Source organism: Nycticebus coucang, chromosome 1 (assembly GCF_027406575.1).
Source record: "Nycticebus coucang isolate mNycCou1 chromosome 1, mNycCou1.pri, whole genome shotgun sequence".
Lineage (NCBI taxonomy): Eukaryota > Metazoa > Chordata > Mammalia > Primates > Lorisidae > Nycticebus > Nycticebus coucang.
In genome coordinates, this window is record NC_069780.1 from 131,976,262 (window position 1) to 131,998,976 (window position 22,715).

The 22,715-nt window shown below is 42.9% G+C and overlaps 1 protein-coding gene across 1 annotated transcript; it reads right to left on the reverse strand.

Moving 5' to 3' along the window:
* Positions 1-4,310: 4,310 nt before the first annotated feature.
* S100Z (S100 calcium binding protein Z) lies at positions 4,311-22,484 on the reverse strand. Its single transcript, XM_053596858.1, has 3 exons — positions 22,437-22,484; positions 7,653-7,833; positions 4,311-4,548 (listed from the first exon to the last, which is right to left on the reverse strand). The coding sequence occupies exons 2-3, from the start codon at positions 7,791-7,793 to the stop codon at positions 4,390-4,392; spliced, it is 300 nt and encodes a 99-aa protein (XP_053452833.1). The 5' UTR covers positions 7,794-7,833; positions 22,437-22,484; the 3' UTR covers positions 4,311-4,389.
* Positions 22,485-22,715: the final 231 nt, after the last annotated feature.

Sequence of the window (22,715 nt, forward strand, 5' to 3'; positions counted from 1 at the left end):
AGAGCAGATGCTGTCCTAGGCAGTGCTCAGTCACATGTTGATCTGATTATTTGATGGCATAAAATAAAAGCAACAATTTTCAACACTGGTTGAATTAAAAATCACCTGATGCTCTTTATTTATTTATTTTTTTGAGACAGAGCCTCAAACTTTTGCCCTGGGTAGAGTGCCATGGCATCGCAGATCACAGCAACCTCCAACTCCTGGGCTTAAGCAATACTCTTGCCTCAGCCTCCCAAGTAGCTGGGACTACAGGTGCCTGCCACAATGCCCACCGTTTTTTTTTTTTTTTTTTGGTTGTAGTTGTCATTGATGTTTGGCAGGCCCAGGTTGGATTCGAACGTGCCAGCTCTGGTATATGTGGCTGGCGCCTTAGCTGCTTGAGCTACAGGCACCAAGCTGCCTGATGCTCTTTAAAACGCCGGTGCCTAAGCCCCAGCCCCAAACTAATTGAATCAGAATCTTCCTGGGGTGGGGTTTATTCATCTACATTTAAAAATATACCACAGCTAAGTATGATATGAAGTAAGGGTTCAAAACCACTGCTTTAAAGTTTAAAAATTTTCAGAGAATATTTACAGAAACAAATATGATTTAAGTAAAGATGGTAAAATCTTACAAAATGGTTTCCCATAATGTTCAGGATGAAGTTCAAATTTCTCACATTAGCATCCCAGGTGGTTTCAGACTCTGAGCCCTATTCTCCTCTCCACCCCCATCTCCCACCTCCCCACACCCAACACTGGGTGGTGTCCCCAACAGAACATTTTGCTATTTCACACCTATGTGGCTTTGCCCATAGTCTCTCTTGCTTTAGTAATCTTTCTCCATTTCTTTGCCTCGTTAAAAACTAGATTTAAGACTCTGCCTCTGGAAGGCCTTTTTTGTCCACTATTCTTCTAGGGGAAAGAAAAATATCTGTTTTCAAAGTTAAATTTTAAAGTGTCGTTTGTTTTACATTTTCTAGCTATTGGCATTGTCAGTTACATCTCTAACCCTGGGTCTCCAGCAGACTGAGGCTGTTGTTTCCCATAAGCCGCACTAATAACCACAGTAGGAAAATGTTTAACAGTAGAATGGGCTTACTCAGAGATGGTCTTTGAAAGTTATTTAAACTTCAAGGATGTTTAAACTCCAGAAAGCCAAGGCCAGTGCCCCTGGGCATAAGAAATAATCAGTTTTGCTTCCTACAAAATTATTGTGTATATCTAATATATTAAACAAAAGAAAAAGCCTCTCTTTTACTAGAAAAGAACTTTTGGTACATCACGTAATTCTTATTCATTTGAAATTTAATTTGAAACATAAATTACTTTTCTCCACTTTTGATCAATTTGTAGAAACACCATGAAATGAACATTGTTTTTCCATTTCTTTCTCTATGTTGAGAATGTTCTTCCTAGAATAGACCGTGAGGAAATTTTTGGATTTATTTTTCACATTTTGGTGACCCATTGTAGAATATGTAAACTTGGGAGCAAATTAAATTAAAAGTTTAAAGGCCCACTCTCAAGAAATGTTCAAACTTTTTCTTGCATGCAAAAAAACTTAACACATCTGGAAATATATGTTCAATTTTTTCCCTTGTTTTTTCTTCTAACTTTTCTTTTTTTTGAGACAGAGTCTCACTTTACCACCCTTGGTAGAATGCCATAATGTCATAGCTAACAGCAACCTCAAACTCTTGGGCTTAAGCAATTCTCTTGCCTCAGCCTCCCAAGTAACTGGGACTACAGGTGCCTACCAGAAGGCCCAGCTGTTTTTAGAGACAGAGTCTCACTCTGGCTCAGGCTGGTCTCAAACTCCTGAGCTCAGGCAATCCACCTGCCCCGGCCTCCCAAAGTGCTAGGATTACAGGCATGAGCCACTGTGCCCAGCACTTCTAACCTTTTGAAAGACAGGACTAAGTAAATGCCAATAGTATATATATTTTTTCTCTTGAATGTTCTTTCCTTTAAATTCTCCCTGTCCTGTCTACTAGGTATTGATTTGAAGGAGACAACAAATATAGTTCAACTTAAAGGAAAAAAAAATGACAGATCTTAGCACTAGAAAGTCAAGAGTTGGCAAGTTCTTTCATTTATTCCTTAACCCAAAAGTTATTGAGCACTCACTCCCTGCCACATAGGGAGATCAGCTCTTTCATAAGCAAAATCAAACTCCTTTCCATGTCAGGGGTGCTAGATACCTGACTACATCTCCATTTTCATTTTACTCCTCCTCTCAATGGATTTTACTCTTCCTCCTTCTCCAATACTTTTTCCCTCTTTTCTACTTTTTAGATTTCTAAAGCACCATGCCCTCCTGGTTTTCCTTCTATCTCCCTAGCCATGCCTTTGTCATATCATGGCCAGCATTCTTGGACCTTTTTCTTCTCCAGCTAAGTCCTCTCTAGTCCTGTGGCTTAAGACCATGAAGATGGCTCAGTGCCCATAGCACAATGTTTACTGCGCCAGCCACATACACCAAGGGTAGCAGGTTCGAACCCAGCCTGGGTCAGCTAAAACAACTGCAACAAAAAAATAGCTGGGTGTTGTGGCAGATGCCTGTAGTCTCAGCTCCTTGGGAGGCTGAGGCAAGAGAATTGCTTAAGCCCAAGAGTTTAAGGATGCTGTGACCTGTGACGCCACGGCACTCTACCGAAGGCAACACAGTGAGACTCTTTCTCAAAAAAAAGACGACCATGAAGATGCTGGTAACTCCCAACTCCATGTCTCCAGTCCGCTCTCCCTTGAACTCTAGCCTAGATCTTACATCCAACTTCCCATTTGATATCTCCACCTGGATGTCCAGTATCCATCACAAACAGAGCTGTGAATTTCCCACCAATGCACTCACATCAGTGCTCCTCCCTCAGTCTTTCCCATTTAGTAAATTGCATCATTTCACCCAAAATCTAAACATTAGAGATTGTGTTTGGCTGCACATAAAAGAATCCAATTTAAGCAGAGTTATCTTCTTTCACCACCACCCTCCCCCCATGTAATCAAAGGGCCCAAAACAGGGCTGTGCAGTGACTACTCCATGACAACAATGTCCCAGGTCCCTTCTCTTTCCTCTCCACTGCTCTCATGGCCCCACCTCCAGGCTTACACACACGTGCCAAGGGAAAGAAAAGGAATTAACAAGCTGGAAGGCATAGAGCCTCACTAGAAATACTGCAACATTTCCACTGGCCGACCTGTGCTTACCTCTCATTGCCCAGTCCCTGTTAAAGCCCCGCCCCCCTCTGAGAGAGGCTGGGAAGCACAGCTTTTTAGCACACTGCCACCCTGCATAGCTCAGGGTGCTTATATATGGAAGAAAAGTAGAAGGGATCTCGGGTAAGCAAGCAGCGGTGGCTGCTCTGCCATCCTGGACTGTTCCCTTTTCTTCACACTTCCCTGAGTTCATCAGTAAGTCCTATCAGTCCCACCTCCAAAATACTCAATAAGTTCAATGGCTTCTCTTCATCTCTACTGCAGAAATCCTGGTTTGGGATCTCTTACCCAAACCACAGCAACAGCCTCCTAACTGGTCTCTGTCCTGCACAACTGCCCTCTCCGTAGTCCTTTTTTTATTTGCATAAGCTAGGGTAATCACTTCAAAGAATAAATATCGTTATAACATTCCCTTTCTTAAAATTTTCCAAAGGATCTGTCGTACTTTGTTTCCTCTACAAGCAGACCTTGACACAAGGATTCATTTGTAAGTCATTTATTTGAGAGGTGCAGAAACACAGGTAGGGTAGTGCAGTGAGACAGGAGAAAGGAAAGGAGCCCCCACCTGCGCCCAAGGCTTAACTCCAGGGGGAAGCACTGGGGAATTCTGGGAAACTCTTGCTTCAGAATTCTCCAACCCAAGGAGCATGGAAGGTTATTTATACACCAAACCCCAAAGGTTGCTGGCTTCGGCTCTCTTGGCTTGAGCACCTCACCCTGAGTCTACCCATACCCTGACCTAAATCACTGAAAAAGCCAGCACTTCTAATTCCTTAATACAGCTTCTTCCATCTGAAGCAAAGCCATAGGAGTATGGGGAGTCAGTTTATTAACAGGGTAAGAAGTTCAAGTACAATTCAATGGTGTCTTAGAAATTTCCTGAGTTCTAATCTCATTTGAAAGTATCTAAATTTTTGTGATGCTCTCCTTTTGACAGACTAAGAAAATCCTTATAACATCTTTAATAATATAGGCAAATTTCAAGTAGGGAATATAAGATTTGGAATAATTGTATAAAGTCAATATATTAAGGCACACAAAATTTAGGAATAATAGCAATTAACTATATGTGCTATTTATTATATCTATAAATGACATGAATGTGTCTGTAGATCTGAAGGGTACAGATGAAAAATAAGTAAATAACTTTGGATATATTTCTGCCTTTACACTGGCCTGCTACTTATCTTTATTTTCCTTTCTTCTTCAATTGTTCCACAAAGTAATCATTACAAGCAACTGTCAGAGCCGCCACCATGACCACGAATTCATTAAAATCCACTTCGTTGTCCTTGTTTGCATCCAGGTCCTGCATTATCTTGTCAACCAACTGGGGGTCCTTTTGGCACTAAGAAGAAAAAGGAAATTTCTTAACTTGGAGGCTCTGAGGTTCATGACGACAAATGAAATCACATTTTCTTTTTATTTACATTAAAGCCTTCATTTCCATTTTTTAGCATCTGAAGACAATTTCCGTGAGCCTATTTGCAGGTAGATTTGAACCAGGCACAAATTCTAAATGAGTACTGCCCCCTGCCCAATGTCCTTGTAATTCTGGCTCAGGCCTGAAGACCAAAAAAAAAGCAAACAGCAGCTGATCAAAGTGAGCTATTGATGGTGAACTTGCTCCAGCCAGGACCTTGGGATAGCAGGTGGCTGTACCATTTTCCAACACTGGGCCTTTGAGTAGATCACTTGAAGTTTTTAAATATTAAAGGAGGAAAAATGGGCGGCGCCTGTGGCTCAAACAGGTTGGGCACTGCCCCATATGCCGGAGGTGGTGGGTTCAAATGCAGCCCCGGCCAAAAACTGAAAAAAAATTAAAATAAAGGAGGAAAATATTTACCCACACGTTTTAGGGGACACTTCAACACATTTTTGAGAGTGCTTAGCACCAAGGTTGCTAAATTCAGCAAATAAAAATACAAGACAGTGGCTTGGCGCCAGTAGCACAGTGGTTACGGCTCCAGCCACATGCACTGAGGGTGGCAGGTTTGAATCCAGCCCAGGCCAGCTAAACAACATCAACTGCAACAAAAAGTAGCTGGGGGTGTGTGGCAGGCACCTGTAGTCCCAGCTACTTGGGCGGCTGAGGCAAGAGAATTGCTTAAGCCCAAGAGTTTGGAGATGCTGTGAGCTATGATGCCACAGCACTCTACTGAGGGTGACATAACAAGACTCTGTCTCAAAAAAAAAGAAAATACAAGGCAGCGAGTCAAATGTGAATGTTACTATGCAACACATAACTTTTTAGTATGTCTCCACTATTGCCTGACACAGGATGTTTAATATGGCAGAACCTTCTTAGCCCAATGCCTGACGTGCAAAGAAATGAGGCACCTAAAAAAGGGTAGATCTTGTAAGGATGACTGTACTTTACAGGTGGAGAGCAGAGCAGGGAGTCCATAAAGAAGAAAGGGTGGCACAAGGGCAGGACTCGGAGGCACCCACATCTCCTACCACGATTAGCAGTTGCTGAGAAACATTTCTAACAGCAATTCACTTCCTCCAGGAATTGCCCATTGCCTTCTCATTTACTGCCAACCATTAAATGGCCGGAAACTTAATTGTTCAAAATTAACTTGATCAAAACAATTATAAATGAAGGTGCCAAGTTTGCCCAGCATGGTGGTTCCAGCACTCTCAGAGGGTGGATCGATTGAGCTCAGGAATTGGAGACCAGCCTAAGCAAGAGGGAGACCCCCTCTCTACTAAAAATAGGAAAACTAGGTGGGCCTTGTAGTGGGTGCCTGTAGTCCCACCTACGTGGGAGGCTAAGATAAGAGGATCACCTGAGCCAAGAGTTTGAGGATGCTGTGAGCTACGACACCAGGACACTCTACCTAGGGTGACAGAGTGAGACTCTGTCTTTAAGAAAAAGAAAAAAATGGCTTGATGCCTCTAGCCCAGCGTCTAGGGCACTAGCCACATACACCAGGGCTGGCAGGTTCAAATCCAGCCTGGGGCCTGCCAAACAACAATGATAACTACAACCAAAAACTAGCCAGGCATTGTGGCGGGTGCCTGTAGGCCCAGCTACTTGGGAGGCTGAAGCAAGAGGAACACTTAAGCCCAAGAGTTTGAGGTTGCTGTGAGCTGTGATGCCATGGTACTCTACTGAGGGCAACATAATGAGACCCTGTTTCCAAAAAAAAAAAAAAAAGTGCCGGGCGGCGCCTGTGGCTCAGTCAGTAAGGCGCCAGCCCCATATACTGAGGGTGGCGGGTTCAAACCCAGCCCCGGCTGAACTGCAACCAAAAAAAAAAAAAAAAAGTGCCAAGTTTGACCTATTGAGCTTATTACTCTAAATGCTATGCAATCCAGGAGTAAAACCAAATTTGAGAGGGAAAAAATAAATTGCTGGAAACCCTGTAAAATCACTAAAAAGGTATTAAGAATTACTTTGTATGTTTTAAAAAAAATCTACTTCAACTTTTTCCCATAGATGGCTCTTCGCCTGTGGCTCACGCGGCTAAGGCGCCAGCCACATACACCTGAGCTGGCGGGTTCAAATCCAGCCCGGGCCCACCAAATAACAATAACGGCTGCAACCAAAAAATAGCCAGGCGTTGTGGCAGGTGCCTGTAGTCCCAGCTACTTGGGAGGCAGAGGCAGGAGAATCGCTTGAGCCCAGAGGTTAGAGTTTGCTGTGAGCTGTGATGCCACGACACTCTACCCAGGGTGACAGCTTGAGGCTCTGTCTCAAAAAAAAAAAAAAAAAGTTTTTCCCATAGAGGGTGGGGAGGAAAGATTGTGGTAATTGCAAGCTGTGGTCTTAACACAGGGTTTGGACAGGATAACGGCTTGCAGGCATAGGACCCCGTGCTCAAAATCAATTTAAAGCAATTCCACAAACATCAGAGTGTTTTCCTCAAAGGGGGCCCCAAACATTTCACTGCAAGGCTTCATATATAGATTTCTTGAACTTCTGGCTATTTTGAGGCATGAATCCATTTGCTACCTTACTGGTCCCTGGTGAAACACATGCTTCCCAGCAATTCCAATTAAGTATTTGCTATTCACTAGAAAATTTGCCACCCCAGCATGGAGTGCCCCAGGCTTCATTTCTGACCTCATATATATAGAATACGAATTCACAGACAGTGGGACACAGCTCTGGGTGTAACTAGCTAAGACTAGTCGTAACTATAGTCTGGATACAACTAGCTGTATCTTTGATTACTGTGGCAGAATGTTGAATAATTGGTAAAAGTCTCAAATATAATTTTCAACACTTGGAAACTCTGACATCAAGCAATATGGAAAAGAACACATGCCTGTGTGCACGAAAACAGGGGTCTCTGGGGTTGGCTTCCTGCATTTTGAATCTGTATACAAATTACACGGTGTGTGTGACAGAATCATAGGAGAGTACAGACATAAAGGCTGTCCCTAAAGCTGTCTACTCTCATCCTCCCCCCTACTGGATCCGTCAGAAAAACCGTGACTCACCGAAAGGAAGTCTGTGAGCTCTCGCTGCAGGAGCATTTTCAGCTCCCCCTTGTTGAGCTTGAACCTGTCCCCTTCCTTGCAAGAGTATCTGTGAAAGACTCTGATCAGGGTGTCCATGGCCATCTCCAGCTGGGTGGGCATGTTGGAGCAGAACTGACCCCTCCAGAAGCAGAGCACTGAACTTATTAATAAGGGAGAAGACATGTATTCAAAATAAATAGAGGGGGAAACAGGAGCATTGTCATTAAAACAGAATATTACAATCCTTCCAGTCGGCTTGCTACCCAAGTGACGGCTGTTAAACCATAATAATCTGTTCTGCCCATTCTAGGGCAAGCTGCAAATGAGAGCTTTGCAGATGAGTTTTTTCTCCTTCCTAATCCCCACTTCCCTAAGATATAGCAGTTTAGCACGTTCATAAGACAATCAGACAAGTACAGAATCATATTAAAACATAGAAATAAAAAATAAAGAGAGGAAGAAAGTACCCGACTTCATACCTGTTCGGCAATGCACACTCTGTCAATGGTTGTTTACAATTAAACTATAAGCATTTTTTACCTGGGGTTCCACCCCAGTGCACCTGTTCCCAAGATGATGAAAATTACCAGTGACAAGAGACTCAAATGGAGGTGCTCTGCTGTTTTTAATCACCAAAATGAACAGGTGTGAGCTGCTGCCCCCAGGGGCATCCAGGAAGACTGGGTCCACTGTGGCATTAGATAAGAAGGCAAAGAGAAGCCTCCAGTTATCCCTCATTAACCAGAATGTAGTTAGTTGCTAGGAAGTTCATGACAAGAATAATGCTAAAAATAGAGGAGCAAAGAAGAAACCCTAGTTCACATCGGGAGACTCCTCAGCAAAGCCAATAGCAAGGTCAAGGGATCATAAGGACAGTTGTGCACCAGTTACAAAAAAAACATAATGAGGAAGTTCTCCATGTGCTGATTTTGAAAGATACAAAGCAGTGATGCAACCTGTACAACAAGAAATGAAAATAAGATTATATGCCTTATACAAGCAAGCATAGATGTTTGCATTTGCCTAAGGAATCGCTGAAAGGAAACAAGAAAGGAATAAATTGGTCCCTGTCAGGGGTAAGGTGGGGAAGTAGAACACAGTGGTTGGGAGTGAAACTTCTTAACTTACACCTTTTTCACTGACTTTAACTTATGCAGTAATAGGAATGTATAACCTAGGGGAAACATTGAACTAGAATAACTGGCAGAGGAGCCGTGTATGCAGGAGTCGGCAACAGGAGATGTCCACAAACCTCAGGACGAAAAGGAGTCCCCCGGGCTTGGTGCCTGTGGCACAGTGGTTACAGTGCCAGCCACATGCACCAAGGCTGGCAGGTTTGAGCCCAGCCCGGGGCCAGCTAAACAATGATGACAACTGCAACAACAAAATAGCCGGGCATTGTGGCGGGCGCCTGTAGTCCCAGTTACTTGGGAGGCTGAGGCAATAGAATTGCTTAAGCCCAAGAGTTTGAAGTTGCTGTGAGCTGTGACTCCATGGCACTCTACTGAGGGCGACGTAGTTAGACTCTGTCTCAAAAAAAAAGGAAAGGAAAAGAAAAGAAAAGAAAATGAAAGAAAAAAGAAAAGGAGTCCCTGGAGAAACCAATGTCAGAAATTGGCCACTGCACTTTTCAATGCTGTCTGTCCTCCCAGGACTGAAACTTAAATAAACGCAAAGCAAGCAAGCATCTCTTCTTTATTTCTTTCAACAAGCCAGTGAGGGAGGGATTCTGGCTGTTATAACTTCCCCTCCTGCCCCCACACCTCACCGTAACCTCCCTGCAGGTCCCCATGATGCCCTTGCTGTACACTGAACGCCCAGTTCTCAAACATATATTTAGTCAGTGTTTCATTAAAGTAATACTGTGTATGGTAAAATAGTAATAATATCGTGAATACTCAAAAGTATGAAGTAAAAGCAAGAGCCTCTCTCCACCACTCCCAACCCTCACGGCCCTCAGTTAATGCTTTCCTGCATGAAGGTCAGTATCATGGGCGGTAAAAGCAGGGACTGTCTGGGTTTAACTTTCACCTCTGCCACTAACTAGCTCTGTGATACCTGGCTGGTCACTTAATCACTCAGTGCCTCAGTTTCCCCATCAATATAAATGGGGATAACTTGTAGTTTATACACAATAGGAAAAACTATAAATGAGTTAAAATATGTACCTGGAATATAGTAAGTGCTATGTATGTGCCATTTATTATACTATTGTGCTTACAGAAAACATTTCTGTTATTTATAGAATTACATATGCTGCACACACATCCTTAAATATACATAAACAGCCTCAACATGCATGCACTTCACTCTTTCACTTAATATATCTTTTTTGTTTTTTTTTGAGACAGAGTCTCACTCTGTCACCCTGGGTAAAGGGCCATGATGTCATCGTAGCTCGCAGCAGTCTCAGACTCTTGGGCTTGAGCAATCCTCTTGCCTCAGCCTCCTGAGTAACTGGGACTGTAGGCACCCACCACAACACCAAGATAGTTTTTTTCTATTTTTAGTAGAGAAGGAGTCTCACTCTTACCCAGGCTGGTCTTGAACTCCTGAGCTCAAGCAATCCACGCACCTAGGCCTCCCAGAGTGCTGGGATTACACTGCACTGGCCTTCACTTAATGTATCTTAAAAACCTTTCTATATTAGCACTTACAGATCTGTCCTATTCTTCATTCAAGTGCATATTATTCCACTGGGAGAATGTACATACATACAGTGAAGACATGTTTATCAGGTTCTTATGTTTGGTCCAGCCCCCATGTAAACATGACAGAAGAGTCTTGCCCTTGGAGCCAATCTCATTGCTATTCTTATAGGGGTTATGCTAAGTCTATAGACAATGTACTTTATGTTGGGTCTTCCTCTCCCTGTGTCTTTAGGACCACACTTTTCTTGGTCTTTTTCTCATTTTCTTTCTTTCCTTTTTTTTTTTAGAGACAGAGTCTCACTATGTTGCCTTCAGTAGGGTGCTGTGGCGTCACAGCTCACAGCAACCTCCAACTCCTGGGCTTAGGCGATTCTCTTGCCTCAGCCTCCCAAGTAGTTAGGACTACAGGCACCCACCACAACGCCCAGCTATTTTTTATTGTAGTTTGGCCGGGGCCGGGTTTGAACCCCCCACCCTTGTTATATGGGACCAGCGCCCAACTCACTGAGCCACAGCCGCCTCTTTCTCATTTTCTAATGCACTTTCTCCTCTCCAGCTCTGAAATATTGTTGGAGATCTCAGCTACTCCTTCAATTTCAGTCACCCTTCAAATCAAAATTTTTGACTGAGATCTCTCTGCTAAGCTTCCCATCTATCAAACTGTCTGCTTGAGTGTCCCACAAGCTTTTCAAGCTCACTTAGGACAGTTACCTACAGAAAACCTTTACATAACTAAAGTCGTTTTATTCAATGGTCTTACTGAGGACTGTGCCCCAAGGTCTACAGCCTGGGAGCAGTGCTTCAGAGAGGGCCTGTCTGACCATCCTGACACGGGGCTTTAGTCCACTGCTTATATACAGGTGCTGGGGCTCAGTATGTGCAAAATCATCAGACGGAAGTTTGGGTGTGAGAGTACATTCCAGAAGCATAATCCCACATGTCAGAGGTTATTTTATGTGCAGAAAAAGGCAAGGACCAGGATTATTTCCCTATTAAAGAATGCAATGACTCAGGCAGGAGATAAGGGGGCCACATGCTCCATCCTGTTTTGTCTTCAGATCTTTCTGGAAAGCTGCACATCGTCACAGAGTCAGGGGTCCAAGTGGCAAGTTAACAAACACAGTTTCTTTCCTGTGCCACTTTGCCTCACTTTGTCCCATCTTCCTACCTCACCTCTTCCTCCTCCTGTGTGGACCATTTCAGTCTTTAAGCTCCATCAGTCACCCAGCCCTCTGTCACAATTTTTATTTATTTTTTTCATTTTTTTTATTGTTAAATCATAGCTGTGTACATTAGTGTAATCAAGGGGTACAATGTGCTGGTTTCATATACAATCTGAAATATTCTCATCAAACTGTTCAACGTAGCCTTCATGGCATTTTCTTAGTTATTGTATGTAGACATTTGTATTCTGCCTTTAGTAAATTCCACCTGTACCCATTCTAAGATGCACCGTAGGTGTGGCCCCACCCATCACCCTCCCTCCATCCTTACCTCCCCCCTCCCTTCCCCTTCCTTGGCCCTTTCCCCATATTCTTGTGCTATAGTTGGGTTATAGTCTTCATGTGAAAGCTATAATTTAGCTTCATAGTAGGGCTGAGTACATTGGATACTTTTTCTTCCATTCCTGAGATACTTTGCTAAGAAGAATATGTTCCAGCTCCACCCATGTAAACAGGAATGAGGTAAAGTCTCCATCTTTCTTTAAGGCTGCATAATATTCCATGGTATAGGGCGGCGCCTGTGGCTCAGTCGGTAAGGTGCCGGCCCCATATATGGCGGGTTCAAACCCGGGCCCGGCCAAACTGCAACCAAAAAATAGCCGGGCGTTGTGGTGAGCACCTGTAGTCCCAGCTACTCTGGAGGCTGAGGCAAGAGAATCGCTTAAGCCCAAGAGTTGGAGGTTGCTGTGAGCTGTGTGAGGCCACGGCACTCTACCGAGGGCCATAAAGTGAGACTCTGTCTCTACAAAAAAAAAAAAAAAAAGAGAATCAATATTCCATGGTATACATGTACCACAATTTGCTAGTCCATTCATGGGTCAATGGCCACTTGGGCTTCTTCGATGACTTAGCAATTATGAATTGGGCTGCAATAAACATTCTGGTACAGATGTCTTTGTTATATTGTGATTTTTGGTCTTCTGGGTATAAACCTAGTAAAGGAATAATAGGATCCAATGGCAAGTCTATTTTTAGGTCTCTAAGTATTCTCCAAACATCCTTCCAAAAGGAATGTATTAGTGTGCATTCCCACCAGCAGTGTAGAACTGTGCCCTTTTCTCCACATTCATGCCAACATCTCTGGTTTGGGGATTTTGTTATGTGGGCTACTCTTACTGGGGTTAGGTGATATCTCGAAGTAGTTTTGATTTGCATTTCTCTGACGATTAAGGATGATGATCTTTTTTTCATGTGTTTGTAAATCATACATCTGTCTTCTTTAGAGAAGTTTCTCTTCAAGTCCCTTGCCCACCCTGAGATGGGATCACGTGTTCTTTTCTTGCTAATACATTTGAGTTCTCTGTGCATTCTGGTTATTAGACCTTTATCGGAGGTATAACCTGCAAATATTTTCTCCCATTCTGAGGTCTGTCTGCTTGCTTTAGTTACTATGTTCTTGGCTGTGCAGAAGCTTTTTAGTTTGATCAGGTCTCAGTTTGATACAGGTAATGTATTTTTGGTACTGCTTCAGTTGCTGGGGAGTCCTCCTCATAAAATATTCACCCAGGCCAATTCCTTCAAGAGTTTTCCCTGTACTTTCTTCAAGTATTTTTATAGTTTCATGTCTTAAGTTTAAATCTTTTATCCAGTGAGAGTCTATCTTAGTTAGTGGTGAAAGGTTGTGGGTCCAGTTTCAATCTTCTACAGGTTGCCAGCCAGTTCACCCGGCACCATTTGTTAAATAGGGAATCTTTTCCCCACTGTTTCCCCAATGTTTTTAATTGCTTGTCAAAGATCAAATAATGGTAAATAGCTGGATTCATCTCTTGGTTGTCTATTCTGTTCCAGACATCTACTTCTCTGTTTTTGTGCCAATACCATGCTGTTTTGATCACTATTGATTTATAGTACAGTCTCAGGTCTGGTAGCGTGATTCCTCCTGCTGTGTGAGGAATGTTTTGGCTATTCGAGATTTTTTCTGATTCCATATAAAACAAAGTATTATTTTTTTCAAGATCTTTAAAATATGACAATGGAGCTTTAATAGGAATTGCATTAAAATTATATATTGCTTTGGGTAGTATAGACATTTTAACAATGTTGATTCTTCCCAGCCATGAGCATAGTATGTTTTTCCATTTGTTAACATCTTCAGCTATTTCTTTTCTTAAAGTTTCATAGTTCTCTTTGTAGAGATCTTTGACGTCCTTTGTTAGGTATACTCCCAAATATTTCATCTTCTTTGGTACTACTGGAAAGGAATAGAGTCCTTGACTGTTTTTTCAGCTTGGTTATTGTTGGTGTATATAAAGGCTACAGATTTATGGGTGTTGATTTTGTAGCCTGAGACATTGCTGTATTCCTTGATCACTTCTAAAAGTTTTGTAGTAGAATCCCTAGTGTTTTCCAGATATACGATCATATCATCTGTGAAGAGTGAAAGTTTGAACTCTTCTGACCCTATGTGGATACTCTTAATCGTCTATTCTTCCCTAATTGCAACGGCTAAAACTTCCATTACAATGTTAAAGAGTAACGGAGACAATGGGCAACCTTGCCTGGTTCCTGATCTAAGTGGAAATGATTTCAATTTAACTCCAGTCACTATGATATTGGCTGTGGGTTTGCTGTAGATGGCCTCTATTAGTTTAAGAAATGTCCCTTCTTTACCAATTTTCTTAAGTGCTCTGATCATGAAGGAATGGTGGATATTATCCAAAGCTTTTTCTGCATCAATTGAAAGAATCATATGGTCCTTATTTTTTAGTTTGTTTATGTGCCGAATTACATTTATAGATTTACATATATTGAACCAGCCTTGAGACCCTGGGATAAATCCCTCTTGGTCGTGGTGTATAATTTTTTTGATGTGTTGTTGGATTCTGTTTGTTAGGATCTTATTGAGTATTTTAGCATCAATATTCATTAGTGATATTGGTCTATAATTTTCTTTTCTTGTTGGGTCTTTCCCTGGTTTGGGGATCAAGGTGATGTTTGCTTCGTAGAATGTGTTGGGCAATATTCCTTGTTTTTCTATATTTTGGAAGAGGTTTAGTAATATAGGTACTAGTTCTTCTTTAAAGGTTTGGTAAAATTCTGACGTAAAGCCATCTGGTCCTGGGCTTTTCTTTTTAGGGAGATTTTGTATAGTTGATGCTATTTGAGAACTTGATATAGGCCTGTTCAACATTTTCACTTCATTCTGGCTAAGTCTTGGTAGGTGGCATACTTCCAGGTATTGGTCGATTTCTTTCAGATTTTCATATTTCTGAGAGTAGAGTTTCTTATAGTGTCCATTAAGGATTTTTTGAATTTCTGAGGGGTCTGTTGTTATTTCATCATTACCATTTCTGATTGATGAAATTAGAGATTTTACTCTTTTTTTCCTGTTAGGTTGGCCAAAGGTTTATCTATTTTATTAGTCTTTTCAAAAAAACCAACTTTTGGATTTATTGATCTGTTGTATAATTCTTTTCTTTTCAATTTCATTTAATTCTGCTCTGATTTTGGTTATTTCTTTTCTTCTTCTGGGTTTGGGGTTGGAGTGTTCTTCCTTCTCCAGTTGCGTGAGATGTCCCATTAAGTTACTAACTTCCTCTCATTCCATTTTCATGAGGAAGGCTTGCAGTGCTATAAATTCCCTCTTATGACTGCCTTTGCAGTATCCCAGAGGTTCTGATAATTCGTGCCCTCATTGTTGTTTTGTTCCCAAAATTTGGTGATTTCCTTCTTAATCTCATCTATAACCCTCTATCCTTCAGTATAAGGTTGTTAAGCTTCCATGTTTTTGTATGGGTATGCAGGTTCCTGTTGTTATTGAGTTCAACTTTTATTCCATGATGGTCCGAGAAGATGCAAGGAATAATTTCTATTTTTTTTAATTTGCTGAGGTTAGATTTGTGGCCTAGGATGTGGTCGATTTTGGAGTATGTTCTGTGGGCTGATGAGAAGAATGTGTATTCAGTTTTGTTGGGATGAAATGTTCTGTAGATGTCTGTTAAGTCCAGATGTTGAATGGTTAAGTTTAAATCTAAAATTTCTTTGCTTAGCTTCTTTTTGGAGGATCTATCCAGCACTGCTAAAGGGGTGTTAAAATCTCCAACTACTATGGAACTGGAGGAAATCAAGTTGCTCATGTTTGTTAGAGTTTCTCTTATAAATTGAGGTGCATTCTGGTTGGGTGCATGAATATTAATAATTGAAATCTCATATTGAGTATTACCTTTAATAAATATGAAGTGTCCATCCTTATCCTTCCTTATTTCAATTGGTTTAAAGCCTATTGTGGGCAGCGCCTGTGGCTCAGTTGGTAAGGTGCCGGCCCCATATACCGAGGGTGGCGGGTTCAAACCCGGCCCCGGCCAAACTGCAACCAAAAAATAGCCGGGCGTTGTGGTGGGTGCCTGTAGTCCCAGCTACTTGGGAGGCTGAGGCAAGAGAATCGCTTAAGCCCCGGAGTTGGAGGTTGCTGTGAGCTGTGTGAGGCCACGGCGCTCTACCGAGGGCCATAAAGTGAGACTCTATCTCTACGAAAAAAAAAAAAAAGCCTATTGCATCTGCGAATAGGATTGCAATGCCTGCTTTTTTCTGCTTTCCATTTGCCTGGAGTATAGATGACTATCCCTTCACCTTGAGTCTATATTTGTCTTTTTTTTTTTTTTTTTTCTCACACAGCTCACAGCAACCTCCAACTCCTGGGCTGAAGCAATTCTCTTGCCTCAGCCTCCCGAGTAGCTGGGACTACAGGCGCCCACCACAACGCCCGGCTATTTTTTGGTTGCAGTTTGGCCGGGGCCGGGTTTGAACCCGCCACCCACAGTATATGGGGCCGGCGCCTTACCGACTGAGCCACAGGCACCGCCTCTGTATTTGCCTTTTAATGTAAGATGCGATTCTTGTATGCAGCAGATATCTGGCTTCAGCTTTTGTATCCAGTCAGCCAACCTGTGCCTCTTTAGAGGACAGTTTAAACCATTCACATTAATTGAGAATATTGATAAGCCTTTCGAGAGTTCGGTGACATTTTCAATCCTTTTGCAACTGTGGAAGTTGGAATTTGATCAAAATTTTCTGGGCGGGTTTACTTTTGTGGTGGAGGATTACACTGGTCTTTATGGCGGATAGGTCTGAGAATATCCTGGAGAGCTGATTTAGTTATGGCAAATTTCTTCAACATGTGAATGTCATTGAAGTATTTAATTTCTCCGTCATAAATGAAACTCAGTTTAGCTGGGTACAGGATGCTGGGTTGAAAGTTATTTTGTTTTAGATTAAAAGTCGATGACTATCCTCTTCTAGCTTGAAAGGTTTCAGCAGAGAGATCTGCAGTTATTCTAATATTCTTCCCCTTGTAGGTGATGGTTTTCTTTCATCTGGCTGCTTTCAGAATTTTCTCCTTCAATTTAACTTTAGTGAAATTGATTATGATGTGTCTGGGGGATGTCTTATTTGGGTTGAGTTGTGCTGGAGTTCTGAAACTGCCTGCTATCTAAATTTCAGAATCTCTTGGCATGTCTGGAAAGTTCTCCTTCATAATCTCATGGAGAAGAGACTCTGTGCCTTGTGAAGTCACTTCGTCACTTTTAGGGATCCCTATAAGATGAATATTGGTTTTCTTTGAATTATCCCAGAGCTCCATGAGAGAGTGATCTGTTTTTGCCCCCCATTTCTCTTCCTCTTTCAGAGTTTGGGAGCATTCAAAAGTTTTGTCTTCAATGTCAGAAATCCTTTCTTCTGCTTGCTCCATTCTGTTACTGAGGGATTCTACTGTGTTTCTCAGATCTTTGAGGGCTGCAACTTCTTGTCTCAATGTGTCAAAATCTTTGGTCATTTGGTCTTTGAATTCATTGAATTCTTGAGATATCTTTTGGGTTACTGCTTGGAATTCTGATTTGATCTTATTTGCTATCCAGATTCTGAATTCAATTTCTGACATCTCAGCTATTTGTGCATGGGATCTTGTGCTGTGTCTGCCCCATTGATCCTTGAGGGAGTTGATCTACTCTGATTATTCATATTGCCAGAGTTTTTCTGTTAATTTCGCCTCATGACTGTTTTTCACCATTGCCTCTGGCCATTCTCAGAGTTGGGGAGGTGTCTCTCCAAGATTAGACCCCAGTGGCATCACTCTATTGTTGCTGGATCTTTGTAGGGAGTGAACCTTTGTAGTTCCTCTGGGGCTGCCACAGCTTGGAAGTTCTGGTTATGGAAGCAGCTCCAGAGTGTGACACACCCGGATCCAGCAACAGGGCAGGAGGTGGTGCACACAGTTCTAGGAGTGCCTGGCACCCAGTGCCTTTGGCACAGAGAGACCAAGGCTCCAGCAGTCTCTGGCCAGGAGAAGGGCTCTGCGCAGAGGCAGGGAGGTCTCTGGAGGGCATGTGGCTACCAGAGTTCCTGGCTAGACAAGCGGGCTGGTGTAGAGGCAGGGAGGGTACAAGAGGGAGGACGTGGGGTTGTGCAGTTCCCAGGGCATGCGAAAGCCTGGCAGGTGTGGGTTGCGGGTCGGGGGTCGCAGTGCAGCTCTTATGGAGGTCCGGGCAGTGCCAAGCCCAGGAGTTTGAGGTTGCTATGAGCTGTGACACCACGGCACTCTACCCAGGGTAACAGCCCGAGGCTCCAGTGTGACGAAACCGGTCTCACTCTGCCCCTGAGGGTTAAGGCTCTAAGGCAGCTCAGTCCCTGCCTTTAGGCTGCTCAGTCACTAAGTTACTAGCTCCTGCCTGATCCTTGCTCTGTGACCCTCAGGGCAGAGCTTGCCGGGGCAGTTTTCTCACAATGGCTCCCTGTGGCCCACAGCCGAACACTATTAGCTCCATCCAGCTCAGCAGCTCAGTCTGGGACCCTAGACAATGCCCAAAGTTCTCCGCACTCCTGCTCAAGCTCTTCCCAAGGCAGTTCAACTGAGTGCCAAGTCCAAAAACACTGAAACAGTTCATAAGTAAGGCCTTTCCGGTTTGCAGTCTCACTGCTACTTGTACTTATGGCTGCCGGTGGGATTAGGTCGATCGAACACATGCAACCACTTGCCAGTTTTCCACTGTTTTTGTCCTCCTCTTGGGGTCCAGAAGTCCCTTGCTGACTCCCTGTACCCTCAAAGGGATTATTATAGGCAGATCCCACCAACCAGAGATGCCTGCAATCTTATCTCCCCAGACTTACCGTGCCCAGTTGCAGGGAAGCTTGTACTTGGCTGCCATCTTGCTCCCTCTGTCACCATTTTTAAACACCAGTTGAAACCGTCCAGTTTCTTCACCATCTCTAGGGCCTCATGATTTCTGCAGTCTATTGCCACAGTAGCTCCTCACAGCTCTCTCTTCTTTGTCTCTGTCCCTTTATTCTGATCTCCATTCTGCTGTCCAAGTAGTTGATCTAAGACTCAAATCAACAACTGCACTCCTGGGCATTCAAAATTCCAGCCCTGCCAGCAAACTGACCACGGTGGTGGTTGGGCTCCCTCATTCCCCTGTGCCTTTGCCTGTTCCAGGCCCACTGCCTGGAATGCTAATTCTACCTACTGCTTTAAGATTCAGTTCAAATACCATCTTCTCTTGAAAGTTTTCCTGCACTCTTCCCAACTACCCACCCCACATTCCCCCCATCCTTACCTCTACTGTAACTCCTTGTTCTTTTTATCATTGCCCTTACTGGACATTCCTGAAATCACTTTGTCTGCCATCTACTTCCCACTCTCCAAACTTTGAGCGAGTTCCTTGATGTCAGGGTTGATGTCTGGTCCATCTTTGTGTTCCACAGCGTTTAGCACAGGAGTAGGCACGTGGAAGTGCTCAGAAATCTTGGTGGATGGATGGGTTAATGAACAAATCAACTAGAGATGGAAATTGCAAGATCTCCCGAGTTGAGTTAAATTGTCCAAATTATTATTTGGTTGCCTTTATTCCACATAAAAATTTGCTTCATCTAATGGAGGGGAAGGAGACAATACTCATTTCATTGAATGTAATGAGTTGGAATTTTGAATTAAGTATTATCAGATTAATTGCTGAAGTTGAATACACTGAAGTTTGTTTTTTTGTTTGTTTTTCGAGACAGAGTCTCACTATGCTGCCCTCACTACAGTACTGTGGCGTCACAGCTCACAGCAACCTCAAACTCTTGGGCTCAAGTGATTCTCTTGCCTCAGCCTCCAAATAGCTGGGCCTACAGGCACCTGCCACAATGCCCAGCTATTTTTTTGTTGCAGTTGTCATCACTGCTTAGCTGGCCCAGGCCAGGCTTGAACCTGCCACCTTTGGTGTATGTGGCTGGTGCTGTAACCACTGTGCTACGGGCGCCGAGCCTGCACTGAAATTTTAAATACACTAAAATTGGTAAATCTTACAGAGTATGTGGGTCTCAGCAATATTATATTTAAATCATATTCAATCACAAAATAATTTACTTGTAGAATTTTTTTTATTTATTTCATTCAAAACAGAGTCTCACTCTTTTTCCCTGGGTAGAGTTCTGTGGCATCACCCTAGTCCACAGCAACCTCAAACTCCTATGCTCTAATCATCCTTCTGCCTCAACCTCCCAAGTAGCTGGCACTACAGGTGCCCACCATAATGCCTGGATAATTTTTCTATTTTTAGTAGAGATGGGTCTTGTTTTGCTCAGGCTGATTTCCAACTCCTGAGCTCAGGGATCTCCACTTTGGCCTCCCAGAGTGCTAGGATTATAGGTGTGAGCCACTGCACCTGGTCTTGCCTGGAGAACTGACAGGTAAAACTCTTATAAGAAAAGATATTAAGGGCCAGGAATAGTGGCTCCTGCCTGTAATCCCAGCCTTCAGGGAGACTGAGGCAGGTGGATCTCGAAACAAAAAGTCTGAGATCAGCCTGAGCAATAGTAAGAACCCCAGCTCTAAAAATTAGCTGGGTGTTGTGGCAGACACCTGTAGTCCTAGCTACTCAGGAGGCTGAAACAAGATGATCTCTTGAGCCCAAGAGTTAGAGGTTGCTGTGAGCTATGGTACCACAGCACCTACCCAGGGTGACAGAATGAGACTCTGTCTTAAAAAAAAAAAAAAAAAAGATATTAAAAATTGTAATGCTGTAATTTTATTCAAAAGATTAAAATTTGGCCTCTACATCTTACACTTTGGGGGCTTAAAAGCAAGGTGGTTTCCTCCGAGTTTCTTCTGGGCTTTGGCAAAACTATTAATAAATGTTTCCTTTGGTACATGCTGCCCCTTAGTGTCATGATGTGGAACTGCATCCAGGAGCCCTTTGATTCCCCAATGTGCTTGAAATCATGTTTATAAAGCACAGGCCACCCTTCTTCTTCTTCTTTTTTTTTTTTTTTTTTTTGGGGTGGCTTGTCTTTCCCCAGCTTCTGCCCTCTAGGAGGCTTTTAAAAACAAAGGTAATGTCTAAAGGGAATGTTTAACGGGAATTTTACAGGTTAGAGATACAATTTTACAAGTGACATGAACTCCTAGGACAGGGAAACATGTGTTTATAGCACAAATGGGCTGTCCTGTGTACCTTGCTTGCTCTATTAATTATTATCACTATAATTTGCAAGTTTTAGTATGAGTCATAAACTTTAGAGCTAAAAGGTCTGAGATAGTGTGCAAAGAATGAGAGAAATGGAAATACCAGATTTGAAGGAGTTCAAAAGGAAGGGCTCTTTTAGAGAAAATAAGCTGGTTACAAGTCCACAAAGATGGGAGGAAAAAAGTAAAGATACTTGAAAGTGAGGCATTGGCTGCAGAGCCTGAAATAAAAGAAGGATGTGAAGAAATGGCCGTCATATCATTGGGGGATGGGTGACGATCTCATTAGGCTGAGGACACCCCCAGGGCACCTGAGCTGCCACAAACTCCCAGGAACATCTATCGGTCCTAGGGACTGCTCTGGGGCCAAGAGTCATACAGGAGACCAAGTTCCTTCCTTCAAAAGTTTTCAGTTTTTGACTTTTTATGTAATCTGGTTCAAATGTTCTGCCATTTTCATAGCAATGACATGAATGAATTTCAGTTATGAGGGGTGGGAGAGAGGGGACCACAGAAGGCCATGAGGAAACTTTGGAGGTGATGGATACGTTCACTATCTTAATTGCGATGATGGTTCCCCAGTGTAAATATATGTCAAACTGATCAAAATATAGAATTTAAATATGTGCAGTTGATTGTATATCACTTAAAACTCAAAGCTATTCAAAAAAGGAGAGATTACTCAGGACCATATAATAGGTTATAACAGAGCAGAGACTCAAACCCATGCTTATCTAACAAAAAACAAAATAAAATAAAATCATGCAGTTGTTTAATTAGAATTATAAAAACTGCCAAAATGCAAAAAAAAAAAAAAAAAAAAACCAGTAAGATGGTAAGTGAAAATAGCAAAGTAAAAATTATGTGTACTTTTTAATGGATAAATTTTGTGTACCTATGAGAAAGAAGGAAGATACAAAAGTCAGGTGTTACTCAACAGCAGGGATACATCTTGAGAAATGCATCATTAGGCAATTTCATCATTCTTCAAACACTGCAGAGTATACTTACACAAACCCAGATGGGACAGCCCACTACATGTAGGCTGCATGGTACAGCTGACTGCTCCAGGGCTACAAACATGTACAGTTACTGTACTGAATTCTCTAGGCAATGTAACACAATGGTAAGCATGCGTGCATCTCATCATATTTTAACATAGAAAAGGTACAGTAGGAGGAGGCGGAGCAAGATGGCAGCCGAGTAACAGCTTCCTTGCATCTGGGCACCGTGAGTCTGGGGAGATAGGACTCCAGGCATCTCTGGCTGGTGGGATCTGCCTATCATCACCCCTGAGAGGATACAGGGAGTCAGCGAGAGACTTCTGGACCCCAAGAGGAGGACTAAAACAGTGGAAAACCAGCAAGTGGTCGCGTGTGTTCAATCCGTCTAAACCCGCCCACAACTGTAAGTTCAGTAGCAGCAAGACTGCAAACCAGAAAGGCCTTACCTGTGAACTGTTTTGGTGTCTTTGGACTTGGCACTCAGCTGAACTGCCTTGGAGAGAGCCTGAGCGGGAGTGCGGAGAACTTTGGCCTTTGTCTAGGGCCCAAGTCTGAGCCGCTGACTCAGTCAGAGCTAATAGTGTTTGGCTCTAGGTCACAGGCAGACATTGTGAGCAATCTGCCCCTGCAAGCTCCGCCCTCAGGGTCACAGAGCTGGAATTGGGTGGGAGCTGGTAACCCAGCAACCAAATAGCCTAAGGGCGGGGTCTGAGCCACCTTGCAGC

What these genes read in the sequence shown, in the direction of transcription:
- S100Z (XM_053596858.1), bottom strand. Translation starts at nt 7,793, where the DNA reads ATGCCCACCCAGCTGGAGATGGCCATGGACACCCTGATCAGAGTCTTT. An exon ending in AGCTCACAGACTTCCTTTCG is followed by an intron (nt 4,549 to 7,652) that starts GTGAGTCACGGT and finishes TTTTCTTCTTAG; the next exon opens with TGCCAAAAGGACCCCCAGTT.